General features: G+C 47.1%; 1 protein-coding gene across 1 annotated transcript; it reads right to left on the bottom strand.

The window, feature by feature from the left end:
• Window positions 1-2,014: 2,014 nt before the first annotated feature.
• smad7 (SMAD family member 7) lies at window positions 2,015-21,250 on the bottom strand. The gene is made up of 4 exons (XM_074617190.1): window positions 19,765-21,250; window positions 18,721-18,774; window positions 14,884-14,955; window positions 2,015-2,931 (listed from the first exon to the last, which is right to left on the bottom strand). The coding sequence occupies exons 1-4, from the start codon at window positions 20,228-20,230 to the stop codon at window positions 2,393-2,395; spliced, it is 1,131 nt and encodes a 376-aa protein (XP_074473291.1). The 5' UTR covers window positions 20,231-21,250; the 3' UTR covers window positions 2,015-2,392.

The raw sequence follows: 21,250 nt of genomic DNA, 5'->3' as shown, positions 1-21,250 counted from the left end.
ATATTGGCTGCCATATTCATCAATGTGGATTTATGTTTATTATTATCAGCCTGTATCACGTGTCAGCTTATACCATACAAATATTTAAGAGTTACGTATTGTCTTTTTTGATATATACAAACAAACAAAAAATTGTTTTTAAATTGCTGTTCGACTCTTTCATAAGAAGGGTTAAAGGGGACACGGAGGAAGTACACATACTGTACATGCTCCATTTCATGCCTCCACTGAGTCACAGCCACTAAATATGTTGTTTTGTTTCCCATATTCTAAATAAAATTCAAGGTTTTTCAAAGCGCCGCTGAACAGAGCGGAGGATGGGGGTTGGATGGCGTGGAAAGTGGGTCTTGTGAATGTAGGTCTTTGAGACAGTGTGTGTGGGTAAAGCAGGCTTACAGTAGTAATCCTCTTCACAGACACCCATCTGACTAGCAACAGGACGCAGCCCAGACAGACACAAGCACGCACACACACACACACACACACAGAAAGGTTTTGTTAGAAGGAAATCTATTTTGTTTTGTCTTGTTTTTTTAGAAATACAATAGGTCATAAATAGGCCATCGTGTCTAATGGCACAGTCAGGCCATTCATGTGATATCTAAGATGTCTAAATGAAGTTGTAATCTTTCCATTATGTACTCATTTCCTCAGGTGTGGCACCACAATCTTTGTGTGATTGTTTGATGCGTTACATTCCTTTTGTTTTAAGCCATTAAAAGAAAGAAGGCTCCTCCAGGAAGCTGGACCCTCTGTTGACTTTATTGGTTCCTGAAATTTGTCATTACTACTTCCTGACTGTGATGTCATCGGCCAGCTAATGACAGAGAGGAAGAGGGACATTCGTCCGAGAATAACTCAGAAAAAACAGACAATTTTAAAAGGCGTAATGAGCCAGTAAGGACATAGACAATGAGTTATGACTCTGTCATAGTCTGACTCATTTTCTCTCAGAGGGAAATGCTTTTTACGAACCACAACGTGACATCAAAGTCCTTCAGTGACACAAATGTTGACTTTGGTAACAATGAAGAGACAATATTCTGCACCAAAGCTAAATTAGAAGGGTTTTTAGAGAAATAATCCAATTTGGATTATAGGGCTGGGACGATACACCTATCTCCCGATTCGATACTATCACGATACTTGGGTGCCGATTCAATATGTATTGTTATTTTGAGTATTGCAAGCCGACATTACGATTTATTGCCATTTCAAATATATCAGTAACCCAGAAATCTAAGAATAAAGACATTTCCCTCACAAATTAGTGGTATTTACTTTGTAATGTTAATGTTTCTGGTGAATACAATCTAATCAATCTTATTTCCATATACAGTTCCCTTTGTTAACATCTTATTTTGAAAACAGGACGTAGTCACACATTTATACTTCCTCTAACTTCTCCATGTCCGTCGCTAGCTCTGCCATCAGCTCCGTTCTCTTTAAATACCGGTGTGAATGCATTTAACAGAAATGTCAGTATATGGGTGCTCTACAGTTGTAGCGTCGGCCCATTTGACCACGGAGATGAGAGCGACGGCCGGCTTGACCGCCCGTTACCATGATACGATAACGTTTCCTGTCCGTGACAGAGTTAGCATGCAGCTTTAGCCGTGATGTCTAGCTCTGCTTTTCCTGTCAATGTGTGAAACCCAAAGTGTTTCCATCCTTTACTGTATAGGAAAGATGTTTAGTGTTTACCACGCTGGATTTAACACGTGAGAGTGCAGGTCGTATCCATGTGGACCCTCCAACATTTTCTACTTTCTAGTTTTGGTTCGCTGCTGCTCGCTGCGGTTTGTTTGGTTGACGGATACGGAACGGATATGATCTCACGTTACTTTGACTACAACAATAAAAGTAGTAACTTCCTTCTACCTCCGGAGAGACTCAAATGAAGCAAATATATCGATTCTGACATAAAAAATAGATTTCAAAATCATAAAAAACAAATATTGAAAAACTGATTGAAACCACCACAAGATAAAACATAGAGACCTGACAAGAAATATTATTTGTATTTTTTTTTTTATTTTGGCATTTCTTTGTTTTGCATTTATATTAAGCAAAGTGCATCTTATTTTCTTTTTCTCATCAACACATTGCACAATACATAAATAATGATGCATATAAAACGTCTTCATATTTACAATTAATAATATATTTATATATAACATAAAATACATTTTTCGCTTCTTATTTCATTTAATTAAATCTTAGTCATTTATTAAACAAAGTCCGTCAGAATTTTGTACTTTCTTCTTCTTCTTCTTCTTCTTTTAAAACTTTTTTTTCTCTGTTTGAACCTCTGGAACAACAACAAAAAAAGGAAAAGTGGGTGTAGTCTGTTTGTGAGGGGCGAGGAGGGTGAAGAAGAGGAAAGCTGCTGCTATCGGGTGTTGAAGATGACTTCCAACCAGCACGGGCAGCTACTGATGAACTGTCTCGTGTAGCACTGTCCCCAACCTTTCACAAAGCTTATCTGCACCGTGAAGCCCGTGCGAGGCTGCTGCGTGAACTCGTGGTCGTTCGGCCTCTGCAGGCTGCCGGCTTTGTCATAGTCAAAAGCTTTGATGGAGAAACCGGGGAACACCTTGTGCACCAGCAGCGTGCGCGAGTCCGGGTTGTCCAGTGTGGCCGACTTAATGAAGATGGGGTAGCAGCTGCGGTTGTAGACCCACACCCCGTCCGGCTCACGCGTCAGCTGGATGCCATAGCCAATCTTGGCCCGCACCATCTGCACCAGCTGGGACTTGTTGTCGGAGCAGAGCTGGCCCAGGCAGAAGCCGTTCCCCTGAGGTAGATCGTAGAAGATGTCCAGAGAGGGCTCCTGGACTGAGTAGAGGCGCCCGACACGTGTCTTCTCCTCCCAGTATGCCACCACGCACCAATGGGCCCTATCGCCAGACTCCTGCAATGCCAGGGAATCTGAAGGGAACACAGAGAAGAGGAGATGGTCAGTTAACATGATGACACTGAAACATTAGACAGTAAAATACAAAGATCATAAAGAAAATGAGAAGAGAGGAGGGAAAGATGGGGCTACACCAAACATTGCTACTTCTGCACAACTTCTTCCTCATCCCTGTTTTGGGAACCAGCTTTAAGGCCCTGACACACCAAGAGTGTGTGGTGAGTAAGTGGTGGGTGAGAGCGGTGTGAAAATGGTCGGCAAACAGCCGCTTTGTTTCATGTACGTATCATAACAACGGCTTGTATATCAGCAGTCCTCGGTCTTCTGTTTTCTCTTTTTGAATGACAAATACAGACTACCGCCACCTGCTGGTGTGGAGAGTTATTTCATCTCCCGCAGGCGCAGACTGTACGTGCTAACTGGCCGTCGGCTGTAGTCTTTGCGGTGTGTTCGAGTGCAATTGCAAAGGCGACGTGAGGCGACTCAACGGGTGGCCTTCGTCAGCGCTGGTTCTTTGATGTCGGCTTGGCGTGTCCCCAGCTTCAGTCAAGAGCCAAAACTAAACTCAATCCTCAAACTCATCCTCAATTTCTGCCACGCAGTAAAACCATGTTGGAATTCCTGGACTTCAGACAAGAGAAGCAACTCGGAGACATTGGCAGGCAAGTGTCCACACGCAGCACAATATTTGTCTAAGCATTAAATGCTTATCTTCTGTCTGGCTCGCTGTATTTTTGTAGCGGCGTGGCCAACAATGTAGTGACGTCAACTGTCTCTACACGGCAACATGCTTCACCCTGCTGGAGGACATTATAAACGCAATCTTTGAATTCATGTTGAAAGATACAACAAGACATGTGACTTTTCACATAAACACATAAACCATTCCCTGTCCACGGCGGAGCACACAGCGTTTAGCTGGCGAGCGAGCCAGGCCGTTAACTCTCAAACCCTGGTGTCTGAATCGTTGACAAGCCAGGCCTCTCCAGTCTAAAGTTTCCCCTGAGCGTAAAAGAAGTGTAGCATTGGCCATGCTCCAGTTTCCAAACCCCCTCCTCCTCCTCCTCCGCCCTCTCCCGTCTCCCTTTAGTGCGCCTCCTGCGCCGTCCCGCTCCCCCCCTCATATCTCTATTCCACAGAAATCTGGCTCCCAGCTACTCCCAGCTAGAAAAGTGGGAGCCAGTCAGGCGCGAGGGAAATAGAGGGAGACGGAGAGAGCGCGAGAGGAAAGAAAGAGGGGGCGGGGTGGGGAAGAGAAGGAATGCTTTTCACATATTTCGACTGTTACTTTTGCAACTTTGCTTCCTCTCTTGTGCTTTTAGGGTCGTCACCTAATTGCTGCGACTCCTATCAGCCGCTCGACAATCTCTTCCTCTCGTCTCACACACAAATACAGCCGCGATGAAAGACACATTCAAGGGTTAAGAAAAGCTGAAGGAGGGGAAATGTATGTGAGGGAAAAAATTAACAGAGCCCCCTCTCAGAGCCATTTCAGTCGCCCCCGTCCTCCCCCCCTTCCTCGTTTCATCTGGCGGTGGCTGTGAATGTAACCGGTAATTTGGAAGGTCCCGTCTGAGACAAACTGCAACGTTAATGCGGCAGGATCTCTGCCGGGCCTGAGCGGACTCACCGCGGCCTGTCATTAGCCTTCATTAGACGCAGGGGAAAAAAAGGAAAGAAAAAGACAACACTGGGAGAAGATAGACAGAAACAGAGAGGAGGGGGTTGGGGGGGGGAAGAAAAACTGAAAGCATGCCTTCCATAAAACAAGAGGGGCTGTGTTCTTTGAAGTTGGTCAGAGCCGAGCCTCGGGGAGTTTATCGTAAATCCGTCCTCATGGGGTGCAGGGGGAAACTAAGTACCCGGCTATCTACCTTGGACTAAATGGAGGGAAAAAGGCATTTATCTTTGAGATAAGAGACAGAAAGTGTCTTTTGTGATGTCAGACAGAGTCTCCGATCTCGGGTCTGCTTTGCATGTACGTGCAGGAACAGCCGGGGTTGATAAGAAAAGTCCAAAGCATCCTTCTCCTTAACAGCTGACAGAGGGCCTGCTGGTGGAGCTCACCTGTGGGGCCCTGTGTGTGTGTGTGTGTGTGTGTTTCTGTGCGTGTGTGTTTCTGTGTGTGTTTGTTATTGCTGGGAGAGACAGGGCCTGGCGTCAGAGGTCATTAGAGCGGCTGCCTGTCTGAGCCTGTCATTGCAGCCTGAAAACACCCTGCTATTCAGGACTGCACTAACTGCCCCGCTCCCCCTCCCTCTCCTCCTCTCAGAAACTCTGACTGGAAGCAAAGAGAGAACCACAGAGGAGAGAAAAGCGAGGGAAGGATGAAAGCAAAGGGGTTGAAGAGAGACGGAAAAACAACAGAGGAAAACATGAAGGGGTCAGCTAGTAAAGCAGCGGTGCAAGACGTATTCTTCTGCAATACCACAATGTAGAAATAAAACATTACAAGGCCTTTCTTGCCGAGAAGAGAGATTAAAAAAAGAACGGTTAAAGTCAATAATCCGCGGAGATATCCCCCCTCTAGAATGGGTCAAGCCCCCAAAAACACTACACTTCCCACAATGCAACTCCATAACCTCTTTCGTTAGACCTTCTGTTATAGTTTCGAAGTCCAAACTGAGATAACCATGATGACATCAATATGACATAATTGCTCAGACTTCCTCCAGAGCCACAAATGTCATTATTCGACTGTTTTCACCGGCTGAGTAGTAGAAAGAAAGAGTTAAAAACTATGGCTGTCAAAGTTAACGTGATAATGACACGTTAATGCAAATTCGTTTGACGCTACTTATTTGTTTAACGCATTTCAGGTTGTGGCGGGCTCCGTTTTAAAGCTAGAAGGAAGATACTGGTGTCATGAAAACTAGAAAAACCTAATGACTCCAACGGTACCAACCATGTCAGGTTAAATAATGCTCCAAACTAAATTTTGGTGAGGAAAAACTATCATGGCCTCTGTCCTATTTCCCTCTGAGATGTAGTGGAGTAGAAGTATAAAATAGCACAGCAGCGGTTAGATAAGAGACCATCTGAAAGCTAATTTGAGAGACGGACAAATGACACCAAAATAAATATTAGTCCAGCTCAAACTGTGACTTTACAGGTAAACAAAACCACACTTTTTTTTTTTTTTCCTGTTCAGTCTATCAGCAGAGAGAACGCCAGACAGACAGACTCCTCCATCTGTGGGGCGCAGCCTTGTGAAGAATATGTTCACAGCTTGTCCTGACAGCAGATGAGCTTACACCTCATGAGTAATGCTGCTGAAGACAGAACCCCACACATACTGTATATAAACACACACACACACTAATGTGAGTGGCACCGTATCCACACACCTTGTTCCAAGCGCAAGGCTCATTTAACTGAATTTGAATTTTTAACACATTTGCCGGTCGTGCTCCTCGCGTTACGCTCCGACACGATTTCAGGTGCTTCTCGCATAGGTGTGTGTGTCAGACGGTGTCGTCAGAGTCGTCTGTCCTTGGCGTGTTTCCGTCTGCTGCGGGCCCCCCGAGCGTTCGCGGAGCTCGTCTGTACATCTGTCTGCACTGTCTCTGGACGTCTGCCTATCGGAGCATTAGTCCGTCTATCTGTCTGCCGCCCTCACCTGCTCGTCTGCTCCGCGGCCTTTCAGCCTGTGTGTGTCTCGGGCTTCTCCTCGCCGGAGATAAGCGGGGCTAGCTGGCAGCCTGAGGCCATCTGTCACCCCCCGGCCCTTTCTGCTCCGCTCCAGTCTGCTGCCAGTCTGTCCCAGTCTGGTTTGTCCCATGGGGCCCACACATAAACCCCCATCCAAATAAAAGACTTTCCCTGCTGCTGCCGCACTATGACGCAAGAGCTCAAATGTAGCTGAGAGATGGAGCAGATTGGTGTGCGCCATGTGATCACGGATGATAAAAATGATAACAGGCCTTGTTAAAAGCAATTTTTTTTGTAAGAAAAAGCAGCTGGTGAGGTCTAATGTGGATGTTGGCCATTAGCACCACTGTGCAAACAAAAACAGCATATTGCTTCCATGTTTTCTAGGTATTTAATGGATGATCAGCTTATGGTCTGCGAGGTAGGAGGGGGGGAGAGGGGGGGTGAATATCTGTGATTAAATAAACCCCCCGTGCAATGCAAAATATTTAAACCACAGCACACAGCAAATAGACACACACTGCTAGCTCCCCTGTGGATTTTAATGGTCCAAGGTCTTAAAGAGTGGACGCCATGCTAGCTGAGACAACTGGTTGAGGGGAGGAGGGACGGCTGAGAGGACGGGGGGGGGGGGGCGACGACAGACTGGGTGCTTCTCTCAGGGCCAGTCTGGAAAGGTTAATCATTACCTCCGTCTGACTCCACACACACACACACACACACACACACACACACACACACACACACACACACACACACACACACACACACAGCAGGTCACTACTATACTTAGGAGTCAACACGCCTACACCCTCATGCACACACACACAATGTTCAACCTTCACTCCTGGACACAACACTATCAACATGGGTAAATAGTGAGGAGGCTCCTGAGAACGAGTCTCGTATCGATCCCTCAGAGCCCTATATATATGTGTGTGTGTGTGTGTGTTTGAGTGTGTGTGTGTGTGTTCGCCTCAGACATGTAATGACCCTGTCGTCATCAGACACACACTCACAGCGGCTGAGGAGAGGAATCGGGAAGACATGAAGGAAACAGCTCCGGGGGGAAGGAAGGACTCTTCATGGTGCCTTATTTTCTAAGTCAACACCCTCTCTCGAGCCGGGGAAAGTCTATTCCAAAGGTCAAGGGTCACCCTGGAGGCATTCCTTTTGTTCTCCCTGCCACGCCGTATATGTTCAGCCCTGAGTGTGTGCCTCTAATGAAAGCATTTCTCTCTCTCTGTGTTCACCAGAACATTATGGTCTCGCTGATTTTTTCGAGTTACTACAAGTAAATATAGTAGTAGTAGTATAGTAAGAGTCCTCAACGGCGGGCTTGTTGCCTGTTGATCATTCTACTTCTTACTCAATGACAGACGAGCCCTTCGGAAAAAGAAAGGTCAGGTCCGTTCTGTGCGGTGGAGACAGAGGAGTGGCCTTGTCTCACATCCATACACTGCAGCTTTGTAGGTTTAAGCCATCGGCTGCACGCGGTCTAATTTTTTTTTTTGTACTGTTGAAAGATAGATGAGTCAATCTGCTCTTAGAATGATTGTGGTTGGTTACTGGTCGTTGCACAAGAGCATGAAACCTGTAACCAAAATGTCATTAAATCAGGCTAAATCATGTTGTTTATCAGCTTGACTGCACTGTAGTACTCCTCAGTAGGGGTATCATTTAAAACATTAAGATGCCAGAGATACTGATACCAATAGAGTACTTCATTCTTGTGTGTGATTCACTGGCTAGCTTATCGGCACCGCACTGCACAGCGCTCATACAGCGGTTAACGCTGATAACACCGGCCCCCGACCCACGGCAGCAGGGCCATGTTATCGTGGAACCGTAATCGAAGAACAATAATATATTGCCAAGAAGTGAAAGTCAATCGTTCGTTCCATTGTAACATCAGCGCCCAGCAACAAAGCTACGCTTCCGCCATTTTGGACTGAAAGCGAAACTACTGGACACCAGTAAAACGTCCGGCCTACAAAGTGCCGTGCAAAAGAAAAAACAAGTTATTTCTATTCTATTGTCATATTCTACCAAAATTGCCTGTGTTGAACAATAAAATATTATAAATACAATAAGCGTTTTCGATCCGTGGCTGTCAAAAAAATATACTCTTTGCCCCGTAATGCCCCCAAAATGACGAAAAAAATGAGGCATTGTTCAGCCCCAGCAGGTAGACAAGTAGAGGCAGAGAGATGGTAGTAGCTGACAGAGGAAGTGCCTCTTTAGGGTGGTTACGTAAGAAGATGTAAAGTCCCCCCACACCTCCCCACTTCAGGAAACCTAAATAAGCCCTGATGGCAGGAAAACCACACAGGGGAGTGGCACAGTTTCGCTATCTACAAATCTGACTCCTCGCAGAAACACAGATAGAGAGAATGAGTTGCAGACACGCCATCTCTAACATGAACCATCCGGCCACGGCCCGGGAGAAGATAAGGAAGAAGAAAATGTTTTCCTAAAGCCTTCGTCTACGGTATAATTTTCTCTGAGTGGAAGTTCCTGCTATAATTACATGATGTACATGATCTTGATACTGCTCGGGCACGGCGTTTATCTCAGTTTGAGATCAAATATAGGATGGATTCATAATTAATTGGGGCAGCATCTTCCATTTGGATTATCATAAAACTACAGCATGGTACATTTAAAAAAACAAAAAAAAAAAACATTTTATCACCCTTTAACATCTCTTTCCTGCGGAGTTATTATTCCAACACTTCATCACGCTGACCCTCACACACACACAACCATCCCCTGCAGCCCAGCTTTCCCAGGGTGACAGGACAAATAAACACTAGCTAGTTGGGACACGCGGTGCCAGGCAGGCTGCGATGATGTCATCAGCTCACTTTTGCAAACAAGTCAGAGAGGATCACTTGCTACGGACAGATGGACAGACAAGCCCAACAATCGCCCACATTGTTGTGGAGCTAAAACACCGTGGGAACTAAATAACAGACACGGAGAGGGGAGACGACCAGCGGAACCAGTTGTGTGTGCACTCTGAGCTTTTGTTGTGTTGTTATTAGGGCTGTCAATCGATTAAAGTATTTAATCACATGATTGTCCATGATTAATCATGAGAAATCGCACATTTTTTATCTTTTCAAACTGTGCTCAGTGTGCTGACTTGACTATGACTTGCCCCAAACTGTATGTGATTATCATAAAGTGGGCATGTCTGTAAAGGGGAGACTCGTGGGTACCCATAGAACCCATTTACATTCACATATCTTGAGGTCAGAGGGCAAAGGGACCCCTTTGAAAATGGCCATGACAGTTTTTCATCGCCAAAATGTAGCGTAAGTTTGCAGCGTTATTTAGCCTCCTTCCCAACAAGCTAGTATGACAACATGGGTACATGACGCGGTGCCAATGGATCACTTATGTTTTCTAGTTTAATACGATGCCAGTATCTTCACTCTTGCTTTAAAACTGAGCCCACTACAACCCCTGAAAGACCGATTGCATTGATGCGTTAAAGAAATTAGTGGCGTTAAAGCGATTTTGCGTTAATGAGTTATTAACGCGTTGACTTTGACAGCCCTAGCTGTTATTAAAATGTATGCAACTCTGTGTGTGTGGGGTCTGTGATAGAGATGTGGCTACTGAGATAAAGACCTCCAGTCCAGACCTTCAGAGACAAACTGACTACATGAATGAGCAGGCGGGAGGGTGTCACACTAGAAATCTGACACACACACACACACACACACACACAGGTTTACAGGAATGTGTCTCCACTTATTTCCATTTCCGTCTTCATCCCGCTAAAGGGGACGTTCTCCCTCCCTTCCTCCTTTATCCTCCTTCACACACTCAGTCTCTCTTTCATATCTTCGTACATTGAGGTAATGTCAAAATCCACTTCCACAGAGTGACTGCGAAACCAAAACAATGTTCATCTGGTTCTGGGCTTCCCTCCAGCTCTGGCTCGGAGCCACATCTGCATAGCCCACCTTTCAATACACCGGCTGATGCTAAAGGTGGGCTAACTGTAAATGATGCTACGCTAAGAAACAACACAGGATCTCATCGGAGAAAATCTTCAGCACCAAAACAAGCTAGGCACACTCTTTTTTTCCCCTCTCTCTCTCTCTCTCTCTCTCTCAACCTCTCTCCATCCTCCGCGTGCTGTTTTTTCGATTTGTGCAGCATAATGACACAGGGTGGGGAAGAGAGGACGGCCAAAACCAAAATTAAGTCCCTTGCCAAGAGGCGGCTTGGCTGCCGCGCAAGGAGAGGAAGTGGGGAGTAATGAGAGATCCTGGCCGCGGCTCGGAGCGGCCCGGCTCTGCTCCGCTCAACTCGCTGGCTGAACACACGGCCTCCAAATTACAGAGAACAGAGCAGAGCTGCCGGCCATCTCTCCCTCCACCCAAAGCCGCCATCTTCTCTCCCTACTTCACTCCTTCCTCTTACGGTTGGAGAAAAAACATTCAACCAAAGCAGAAACTGTTCTATGGAGTTCATTTTCTCTTATTGAGGACCTACGCTTATTTTCAGGTTCATATTTGTATTTTGGGTTTCTACTCGAACATGTTAACATGCTTTAATGTTCAAAAAACGCTTCATTTTTCTCATATTCTGCTGCACCACCTCAGCTTTGCTCTAACTTGCTTTGTTTGGGGACATGTTACTTGGTGACATCACCACGTTACAGAAGAAAATGCGGGACTTCAAGCGAGGCGTTTCAGGCAGTTCGGGAGCGGTGTTTCTGAGTAACTCCCTTTGGCGTGGACTTTGGGCTTTGTAACTTTACAGACCTTTTACATGCACTAAAAACTTTACAAAGAAAGGGAAAATCACAAAAGCATAATAGGTCCTCTTTAAACTCGTTTCCATAGCAACTCTACCAGGCTACATATACATTTCTATCTTTCTAGAATTTTTTTTTTCTGTTTTACTGCCTCCTTCTTTCTGGTTGGTGCACTCCAGTGTTTGTTTTCTGTCAAGAAGAGGCCTCGGCTGCCTCCCTGTCCGCTCCCCTTTTCCTCAAAGACATGAGGTCATATCCTGCGCAGCCCTTTCCTCTTTCTGCTAACCCAAACAAGGCAGGAATGCCGAGAGAGAGAGAGAGAGAGAGAGAGAGAGAGAGAGAGGAGGGAGACTGAGGGCGCTCTGTCTCTGACTTGATTGCTGGAAATTAGCCTCCCGTAAAGATTGTGTCTTAGCATCGGTGATGTATAACATAAAGCTCACTTCCTGTAAAAAAAACTTGCACCAAAAATGGGCCGTTTCTTCTGTATGACAGCGGCAGAACTAGTTTTGATTTAATGAGCCGAGGTGCCAGGACTAAATTTAATCTCTGTCAGAGCCCCTGATGAAGGTTATACCTCCAGCCGATTCACCGGATGACTAATTGACTGACTGAAGCGCTGCTGGCCGACTGTCTGTCGAGCGAGGTGACTGGCTGCTGGTGGTATAAGAATACAACTGGGGCCTAAATTTAACCTGCAGTGGGAGGAAGCGCCTGTGTGACAGTCGGCCGTGCGCCAGGGCTCGCACCAGGTCATTCTATCTGCCCCGTCTGTGTGTATGTGTGAAAACGCGCCGGTGTGTGTGCGTACATGTCACCGCAGCCCGACTGGATCCTCTTACACACAGACACTCCGGGTCAGTCCCCGATGGCACCATCAGGCACGCCACCGACACACATACACACACACACCGATGCTACACAGCCAATACGAGCTGGGCACAAACACACGTCTATAACTCGCCTTTAAAGAAGATGAAATGTACACACTACAGCCGGGATGCTCATGAGTACTTCTTTAGACTATTGCTGAACCTGAATACCATTTTTTGGGCTCTGAAGCTTCGGTGACAAATATTCAAAGGTATTCGAAGCTTCGCAATGCAGCCCTACTTTGGACCAACTGAAATGTGTCCATATCACTGATTATAAAATACCATCAATCAGATTCATAATCCAGATTACTTCATCTTTAATCAGATTGTGCCAGATTTAAGACAAATCTATTCAGGCAAAGTTCTTGATCGGCTGCTTGTGATAAGACAACTTTTAACACGCGAGAACATTTGGATTCTCCGTCTTAATTGGTCAAAGTATTGTTTCCGTATGTGGTACCAAAACTCAGACACCGTAGCGTCACTAGCATAGAAACATTTTAAAATGATACCCAGCCGTCGAGCACACACATCCACACAGGGGTATTTCCTATAAGACAACTTGTTCCAGACCTCTTTGACAAGATGGACGTCTGGGTGTACGTTGGTGCCACTAGAGCTGCTCGCAAACAATCTCGTCTCTAACAAGTTTAAATATTACTTAACACTCCACAGATTCATAACCAACAATCCAGCGCCCTCTTAACCCCGACCCGGTCTCCCATTTCTAAATCTCCCTCTTGATCTCTCTCCTCAGTTCCTGGGCGAACCTAAACCTCAGAGCTAAGCCCTCACGCCAGCTCAAACCACGATCAGCACCCTGACTCCCAGCTCCAGGCCTCCAGCCATCGACGCCCCCCCCCCTCCCCCCACCACCCTCCTCTTCCCTCCTCTCTTCCCTCCTCTCTGCTCTGTTCCAGGCTGATGACGTGAGCCAGCGAGAGGAGCTTTGGAGCTGGTAGCCTGGCAGGCAGCCTAGTTTGCATTTGCGCTTGTCGCTGTCGCAGCTCACTTAACTCCTTCCAGCCTGGACGCTCTTGGCTTTTTTCAAGATGGATAAACAGGGAGAATAAAAAAAAAAGGAAAGACGGGAGAGGAGGATGTTATCTCTAACCTCATCAGCTCTGTCTGAACTAGGGTTTGTAGATGAACAAGGGTCTTTTTGGGGTATTTTTTCTGAAGTATAACTGCTAAATGTCTTACTTTTTCTACTACAATGCAAAAAAGTAACAGAACAACTCCTTCAAATCTTTGCCACCCTCCTTCCATCGTCTCCCTTCCTTCTTCCTCTCTGTAAATACGTCTGGAGAAGAACATAAAAAGGGCAGAGTGAGTGAATTAGAAGGTCAGCAGCGGGCCTCTGGGAGAGCCATGTTTCTTTTGTCAGGGCCCCAGAGGGAGGGAGCGAAGGAGGGAAGCAGGGAGGGAGGGAGTATGAGGGGAGGAGGAATGGACTGGAGCAGCCTTTTTTTTTTCTTGGCCTGCCAGGGAAATCATGAGGGCAGAGACCTTCAGCCATCCCGCCCCAGCCTTTTCTACCTCTACTGCTTTTACTGAGGAGGCCCATTCACTGGAGCGCTCGCTGCCATGTCATCCTCGCCAGGAAGGAAAACAGGAGAGGTGGAGGAGGAGGACGGTACGCCTCGATGAGGGAGGGAAGGAGGGAGCATGGGGGCGCCTGTTAAGACTCCACTTCTAGGGTTTCATAGTTTGAACTGGGTCTGAAATGTGTCTTTAGTTAATGCACACTTTGGTGTCCATCTGAAGGTGTGGAGGACAGGAGAAGAGAGATATTTTACTTCCTCTGTTCTTGTAAGCACTGCTCCAATCTCTTCCCCCATCTAGGGACACACAGACACATGCAGGCAGTCAAGCTAACCCCCCTAGCACCAAACAAAGGAGGGGGGGGGGGTGGAATGGGCAGCGAACACCAACTGACATAAAACAGGCTTTAAAGGCCCGGTAATGAGAACCATCTGAGGCAAAAGGAAAGCAGAGAACAGCAGAGCAATCTCCCTCCCTCTCTCTCTCTCTCTCTCTCTCTCTCTCTCTCTCTGTCCTGAACACCATCTTATTCTGTAGCCTGCGGACAGGGCGCCGGGCGAGGAAGGCAACGCTGCCAAAGGGGATTATGGGAGAAAAGCTGAGGAAGCCCGAAACACGTCCTGCATGAGAGACGGAAGAAAGAAAGGCGCCTGTGTCCCGCTCTTATCCACACACAGAGAGCCCGGAGGAGAGTCCACAAAGACATCCCCTGTACGCACAAACACACCCAAACAAACATGTCAGTCGGAGGAGCCTCTTTTCGCTGCTATTTTCTCCCCACAATGCCGCACGCACGGAGCATATTCTTCTCCAAACAACGGTTCGGCATGTTTGTCTTCCATTACAACATAACACGGAGAGGAAGAGGAGAAGAAGAGGAGCGTTGTTCAAAGAGCCAGGAGGGAGGGAATGGATGTGAATGTGGGAGAAATACACCACCCTCCTTTTTTTTATTACAGAGGGGAAGCAAGGGGCCCCCCCACAATCACTGCTTCATCATCACAAGTATGGAGGGGAGATGTGTGTTGAGAGGTATGCACAGGAGACGGAAAAGAAAACAGAGGAGGAAAATAACTTTCAAAAAGAGAGGGACGGTAGAAAAAGATGAGAGTATTTACCTGAAAGCCCCACAGGGGCTGAGTATGTCGTTCCCCCAGTATCACTGGATGAAGGTCCAGAGTCTGGAGAATCTACCGGAGAGAGAGAGAGAAAGACTTTGAATTAGCACTGTGTGTGTTCCTGTGTGTGTGTGTGTGTGTGAGGGGAGAAGGCAAAGCAGCAGCTGTGAGATCGTCAATCACTCGGGTGAAATCAATGCCTAATGAAGACGCTGACGACGAAGCTCACACTCTCACACACACAGGGAAGACTTGCAGAGGAGAGTTTCTTACACCCTCGATAATCCCCCATAATCCACTGCTTCAGGAGGAACGTAAGAGCCGCATCTCTGCGTAGACGAGCTGCTGATCTGGAAGGAGCTGTATTGGTTTCTGCTAATGACCGAGGCGAGGGTTCGGGGCTGGAGATCCCTGCTCAATAATCAAGTGTGCTCTTCTGGGTCTCCTCTTTTTTAATAGAGATCCAAACTGGTTGTCTGATGTCTTAATACGATTCCCGTTCCGGCTTTTAACACAACAACCGCAAAGGTGTATCAGAAATGTTTCTACATCAAGTTCGTGGCTGCCTCGGCAGACGGATCTCAGAGAGAGGCCTTGAAAGCCGCTCGCCGTGAATGCACGCCGCATCTAGCAGGCAGACAAGAAAAGAAAAAAACGACTCATTCTCTCTCTCTACCCTCTCTTTGCATCTGAATGCTTAACTCCCACTAAGACTTGTAATGTAGACTAGTTCCAACATGACACCTGAATGGAGGCTTTAACAAAAAACTGCTGTGTGTGTGTTGAGCGGAGCAGCACGCCGCTGGGAGCGGGCTAGCTCTGCTGCAGAGCTGCTGCTGCTGCCGGTAGCTCGGTATTCGCTAATGATACATTCCTCTCGCTGCACGTCAATGCTGCGCTACACGTTCTATCCATTGAGCCACAGTGTGTGGTGGTGATCGCCCGCCTTCACTCCAATGCAAGCCATGCACGCTACTGTCGTATTAAAGCGCGCTGCTAAAAAAGCAGGGCTGTCAATCGATTAAAATAGTTTATCGCGAGTACAATTTTATCTGTTCAAAATGTACCTTAAAAGGGAGATTTGTCAAGTTTTTAATACTCTTATCAACATGAGAGAGGGCAAATATGCTTGCTTCATGCAAATGTATGTATATATCTATTATTGGAAATCAATTAACAACACAAAACAATGACAAATATTGTCCAGAAACCCTCACAGGTACTGCATTTAGCATAAAGAATATGCACAACAGGCAACAACAGCTGTCAGTGTGTCAGTGTGCTGACTTGACTATGACGTGCCCCAAACTGCATGTGATTATCATAAAGTGGGCATGTCTGTAAAGGGGACACTCGTGGGTACCCATAGAACCCATTTTCATTAACATATCTGGAGGTCAGAGGTCAAGGGACCCCTTTGAAAATGTCCATGCCAGTTTTTCTTCGCCAAAATTTAGCTTACGATTGGAGCGTTATTTAGCCTCCTTCCCAACAAGCCAGTATGACATGGTTGGTACCGATGGATGGTGTTTTGCAACAACTACAAAGGATGCAAACTGAAGAAATATAGCAAGTAGGGAGTCAGCATGCATTTAATCCACAAACAGCGAGGAGGAGGAGGATGTCAGATACTTCCACTCTCCAGCTAACAGTGCGTCTCATTGGCCTCCTGTTTGAGCTGCAGTAGCTAAGAAGTAATAAAGAAACGGCGACCAGAGCCCTCATCCCACCATCCTGCCACCCTTCCCCGTTCAGACGCGGCCCGTGCTGCTTGTGGTCACCGTAACGAGATGGCCCAAGCCTGCCTCGCTTTCATTGGCCAGCCAGCACCGTTTTGCCCCGGTCTCCCGGGCAACAGTTCACAGCTGACCACAGGGCTGATGGGGGCATCGGAGAGAAAGCGCTAAACAGTGTGTGATTTATATTCCCCAGAGCTGAGACATGGTAGCGTTTTTTAACGTTTAACTCGGCTGCTTTCACAGCGCTGCTGCTGCTGCTGGAGCGGACGGACACATATTACCCCACTTCCTGCTCACTGGAATCATAAAACCATTATCATAAAATCCATCCGCTCTTCCGCTTCATGCAGATTTCTTTTTTTTTTTTTTTTACTGCCTTCTAAAAGTTATCAATGCAGATTTTCTGAATGTCATGATGATTTAACACAGCCTAATATAAAGCAAATACAGAGAGGAGGATAGTAATAGCCTCCAGTAATGAGAAGGGACTGATGATTGACAGCTCCCCGAGGCCACTGGGGAAAAACCCCCCGTCTTTCTGCATGATAAGCTCATCTCTCTGTGTGTGTGTGTGTGTCTGTACCCTCCAGCCTGCTCCATTGTCCTATTAATATATGTTGTCTTTCACCCTCTTTCACCAATACAGACAGACAGACCGACAGACAGACAGAGTCTCCTTTGATTAACCACAACTGCAGCTGCACTGACTGAATGAGGAAATAGCATGACAGGTGATCCAGAGCACTTTTTCCACTTAAATACTGACAAAAATATGGCTTTAAAGAAACTTTTTTTTAAAGTATAAAAGCTCTACTAAGTTGGGAATCAACCTGATGATATTTCCCTCGCCTCGTTCTGCAAAATTTAATTCCCACACAGTCAAAGCAATTCAAGTTTCTGCAGTTTTGCTCTGAGAGGGGAAACCGGGTGGTAACACGGGTTGTATAATCATTTCCTTTGTCTGCATCCAGCTTGCATTTCCTATTTACCTCCTCGTTTCCTTTCATCGCTGGAAAGTTTCCAACATCTCATCAGGAGGAAGAGGATGATCATTTTCGATTAATTCTGCTTGTATTTTATAAGGTTTTGTAAATGCTTTTCAGGTACAACAATATCGCGAAAGCCTGGTAAATAAAGACAGAGAGACAGAGAAGGGGGGGGGGGAACTGCTTTGAAGAACCACAGCTGCAGCTGCAATGACTTCCTATTGTTTCCACTCACTGAAAGCCACTTTCTCCTTCTCCTGACTAACTGGCTGGCCGACCGGCTGGTCAGCTGAGCGCTCATTGTTCAACTCTGAGCTTTTCCTGCACTGACAGACGGAGGTAAACGAGCAAAGAAGCAGGAAAAACTGTGACACGGAGAGCATCATCTCCTTCACTTCTTCACTGGTCTTGCACTATTCTGATTATAGCCTGAATTCTAACACACTTCAAAAAACGACTTAACAGGCGATGACATAACCCGATGCCATTTTCCGGCACTGGGGGAGTAAGATGACAACCACAGCAGCGTGTGGAGTCTGGCACAGGTGGGGGGGGGAGAAAACTATTAAGCAAGATCAAAGCTTGTTAAGAGGAGAGGGGAAAAAACAGTGAAAACAAAACACATCCAGACAGAGATGTGGGACGGTGACACACAACCTGATGATTAATTCAGCTGATAAAGGCACCGGAGACGTTACTGTCTGTGTCGCCATTCACAACACACCAATACAACCCCCCCCAGAAGACACACACACTACGCCCCTGGTGACATGCCAGTCAGTCTATAGCTGGTATCTCAACTTTGTGCTGCTCTGCCCTGGCTGCCAGCCATGCTAGAACTGCCCAGCCAGACAGCCAGCCAGCCAGCCAGCCAGGCGTGCCACTCCACTGCTATCATAAATCACAACATAACATGGAGCTGTTTCCTACACACACACACACACACACACACAGCAGGGGAAGTGTGTATGTAATGTAAAACAACTACGAGATGGCCTTTAAGGTGTGTGTGGTGTGTGTGTGTGTGTGTGTGTGTGTGTGTGTGTGTGTGTGTGTGTGTGTTTTGCAGGAAATCAAATAATAATAATGTGTGTGTGCGTGCAGCAGCTCACCTGGTGGTTTAAGATAGTCCATGGGATAGCGCGAATATGGAGGAGGAGGAGACTCTGCATGGGAAAAAAGAAGCAGAGCATGAGCAAAAAAAAACACAAGGGAGAGATCTACAGTTTATGATAAGAGTTGTCATTCTGGTGGGAAAAAGGTTTTGTGTCTGTCAGCTCAGCTTGGAGAGGAGAGGAGAGGAGAGGCGAGGAGAGGAGAGGAGAGGAGAGGAGAGGAGAGGAGAACAGAGGAGAACAGAGGAGAACAGAGGAGAGAGGAGAGGAGAAGAGAGGAGAGGAGAAGAGAGGAGAAGAGAGGAGAGCAGAGCAGAGGCAGTGAGGCCGGCTGGCCGGGCGGCTATTGCCTTTCATTGGCAGGCAGATAAACAGGGGGCCGCCTGGCGCCAGGAGGGCCACTATCAGCGTCTAGGACAAACTGAGATACGGGCCTCTTTTGGCCCGGGACGCCAAGCAAGCACACACATACACACACACATACACACACACACACACAGGCCCTGGAAACTTCACCGTGGAAAGAGCGTAAAGCTCTGGATGAGTCGCTTTTTGCACTTTGGAAATGCCAATTGTGAAATGTTGAAATACCAGATGGGTTGTTTGTTTAAAAAGAAAAGGAATATCCTGATTGACCGAATAATAAACAGCTCTAAAACACATGTTAAAGTCAGGATGCAGCCTAATTAAGAAATCCACATTATGTAGCATTTAAAAGATAAATGATCATCATAATAATAATTGGAGGGGGAAAGAAGATAATGTGATGCGCAATTTGATGGCACCATATTGAATAAGAGGACCTCTTGGCACGGTCCAGTTTGACCTTATGGAAAGTCAAGACAACAGTGCCAAGAGAGATGATGTCATCTGAATTAGGCTAATTATCCCCTTTAAGAGTCTGCTAATTCTCTGACACAATGACACAATGGTGTCTCAATCTGTCCTAAGCCCCCCATGCACCAGAGAATAATAAAAACACATTTTCACAACTTTTTTGTTATTATTGGAGGTTATATTATAATGAATATCCATTCTCACCGAGTTCACACAGTCTGCTCATGTGGTGCGGGTTGCAGCAGACGAGCTCCGGGTTGGTTTTCCCGTAGGATTCACAGCAAGACAGCCTCTTGAGCTCCGAGGAATGCCTGAGGTCCGGCCACCGGAACACCTTGTAGAGCAGCATGGGCAGAGAGTAAGACTGTTGACCCACCAAGGCGTCCAGTCTGCCGGGCAGGAGCAAGCAGGGGCTCCGGGCGCCCCCCTTGGACTCCACCGCCTGCAGAAGCACCTCTAATTGTTTTTCTTTGACCTTCTTCAGTATGTTGTGGGTCAACGCCTTCAGTTCCGCCTCGGACCCGGCGCTGGACTTGGCCACCTTCGTGGTTTTGCCCATGCAGCAGCCCCCGGAGCCATGCGACCCTCTATCCGCCTCCCCGTCGCCCTCCGCGGGCGCACGGCTCCTCCAGAGTCGCCGGACGAGCCCCGATCGTTTGGTCCTAAACATGCGGGACGAAAAGAGGGTTCCCCGGCTAAAAAACGAGCATGGTGTCCGCAAATCATGAAGATTCCGGGGTCCGAATCCAGGCAGTGACGAGCAGCCTGAAGAGAAACACAGAAGACGGTGGAGAAACTGGGATCCGGAGGAGAAGCAGAGGAGATCTGGAGCATCCGCCAGTCTCTGTCGCCTTCTGCCGCACACTGGAGCACCGGAGAGATCACCGGAGAGCAGCAGCCGAGGATCCCGGGACAGTCAGCTCTTCCTCCGAGGAGAAACAACCATCACCTCCTCCAGGCGGTTAACACCAGCCTATAGAGATGAATCTAGCAGTATAATACAGCTCTGCTCGAACACGGAGGCATGAATGTGCTTCACTTTAAAAACACTCTGCGATCCGATTCTTTCAGCATCAAAATAATGTCAGAACATCTTTCTGTTTGTGCGCATTGGCTGTGGATTGAAATGAGACAAACTGGGGCCTAATTGAGCCCAAACGGTGTCACAATTATCCCATGAAAAACCGACCGTGTCTTCAAGAGCATTAATCCACAAAATCCTTGATCCGACTGCGCAGAGTAGAGGAGAGTAGAGTAGAGTAGTCTCTCCAGCGGGCTTCTTCTTCTTTTATCCGTTATCGTCTAAATATGCGTCTGGTCTGCAGAGGATGTGGTCTGCTGAGAGCCGGGGATCAGATCCAGGTCTGGTTCTCTCTCAGCCGGGTTGAAAGCTCTGGGAGAAAAGCTATAGAGAGACCCTCGGGTTGGTGATCCGTCCTCGCACCGACGAGCCTCGGAGACGAATCCTTTAAAAAGATTCAATAATCCAAAACCTCGTATCTCACACGAAGTTTCTGTGTCTGTAGAAGCAAGAAAAGCGAGCCGTCGACGTGCTGTGTAGGTTGGTCAGCAGCAGGCTCTCTCTCTATGTCTGTAAACGAGGCGGATGGTTTTGGTTGTGGGTGCCCTTGCTCTCTCCGTCTCCGTCTCCAGTCTCTCTAGTCTCAGTCTCTCCAGTGCGCATTGACGC

This window comes from Sebastes fasciatus, chromosome 19, assembly GCF_043250625.1.
Source record: "Sebastes fasciatus isolate fSebFas1 chromosome 19, fSebFas1.pri, whole genome shotgun sequence".
NCBI classification, from domain to species: domain Eukaryota; kingdom Metazoa; phylum Chordata; class Actinopteri; order Perciformes; family Sebastidae; genus Sebastes; species Sebastes fasciatus.
The sequence above is the reverse complement of the archived record's forward strand: the minus strand, read 5'-3'. Positions and strand labels throughout refer to the sequence as shown.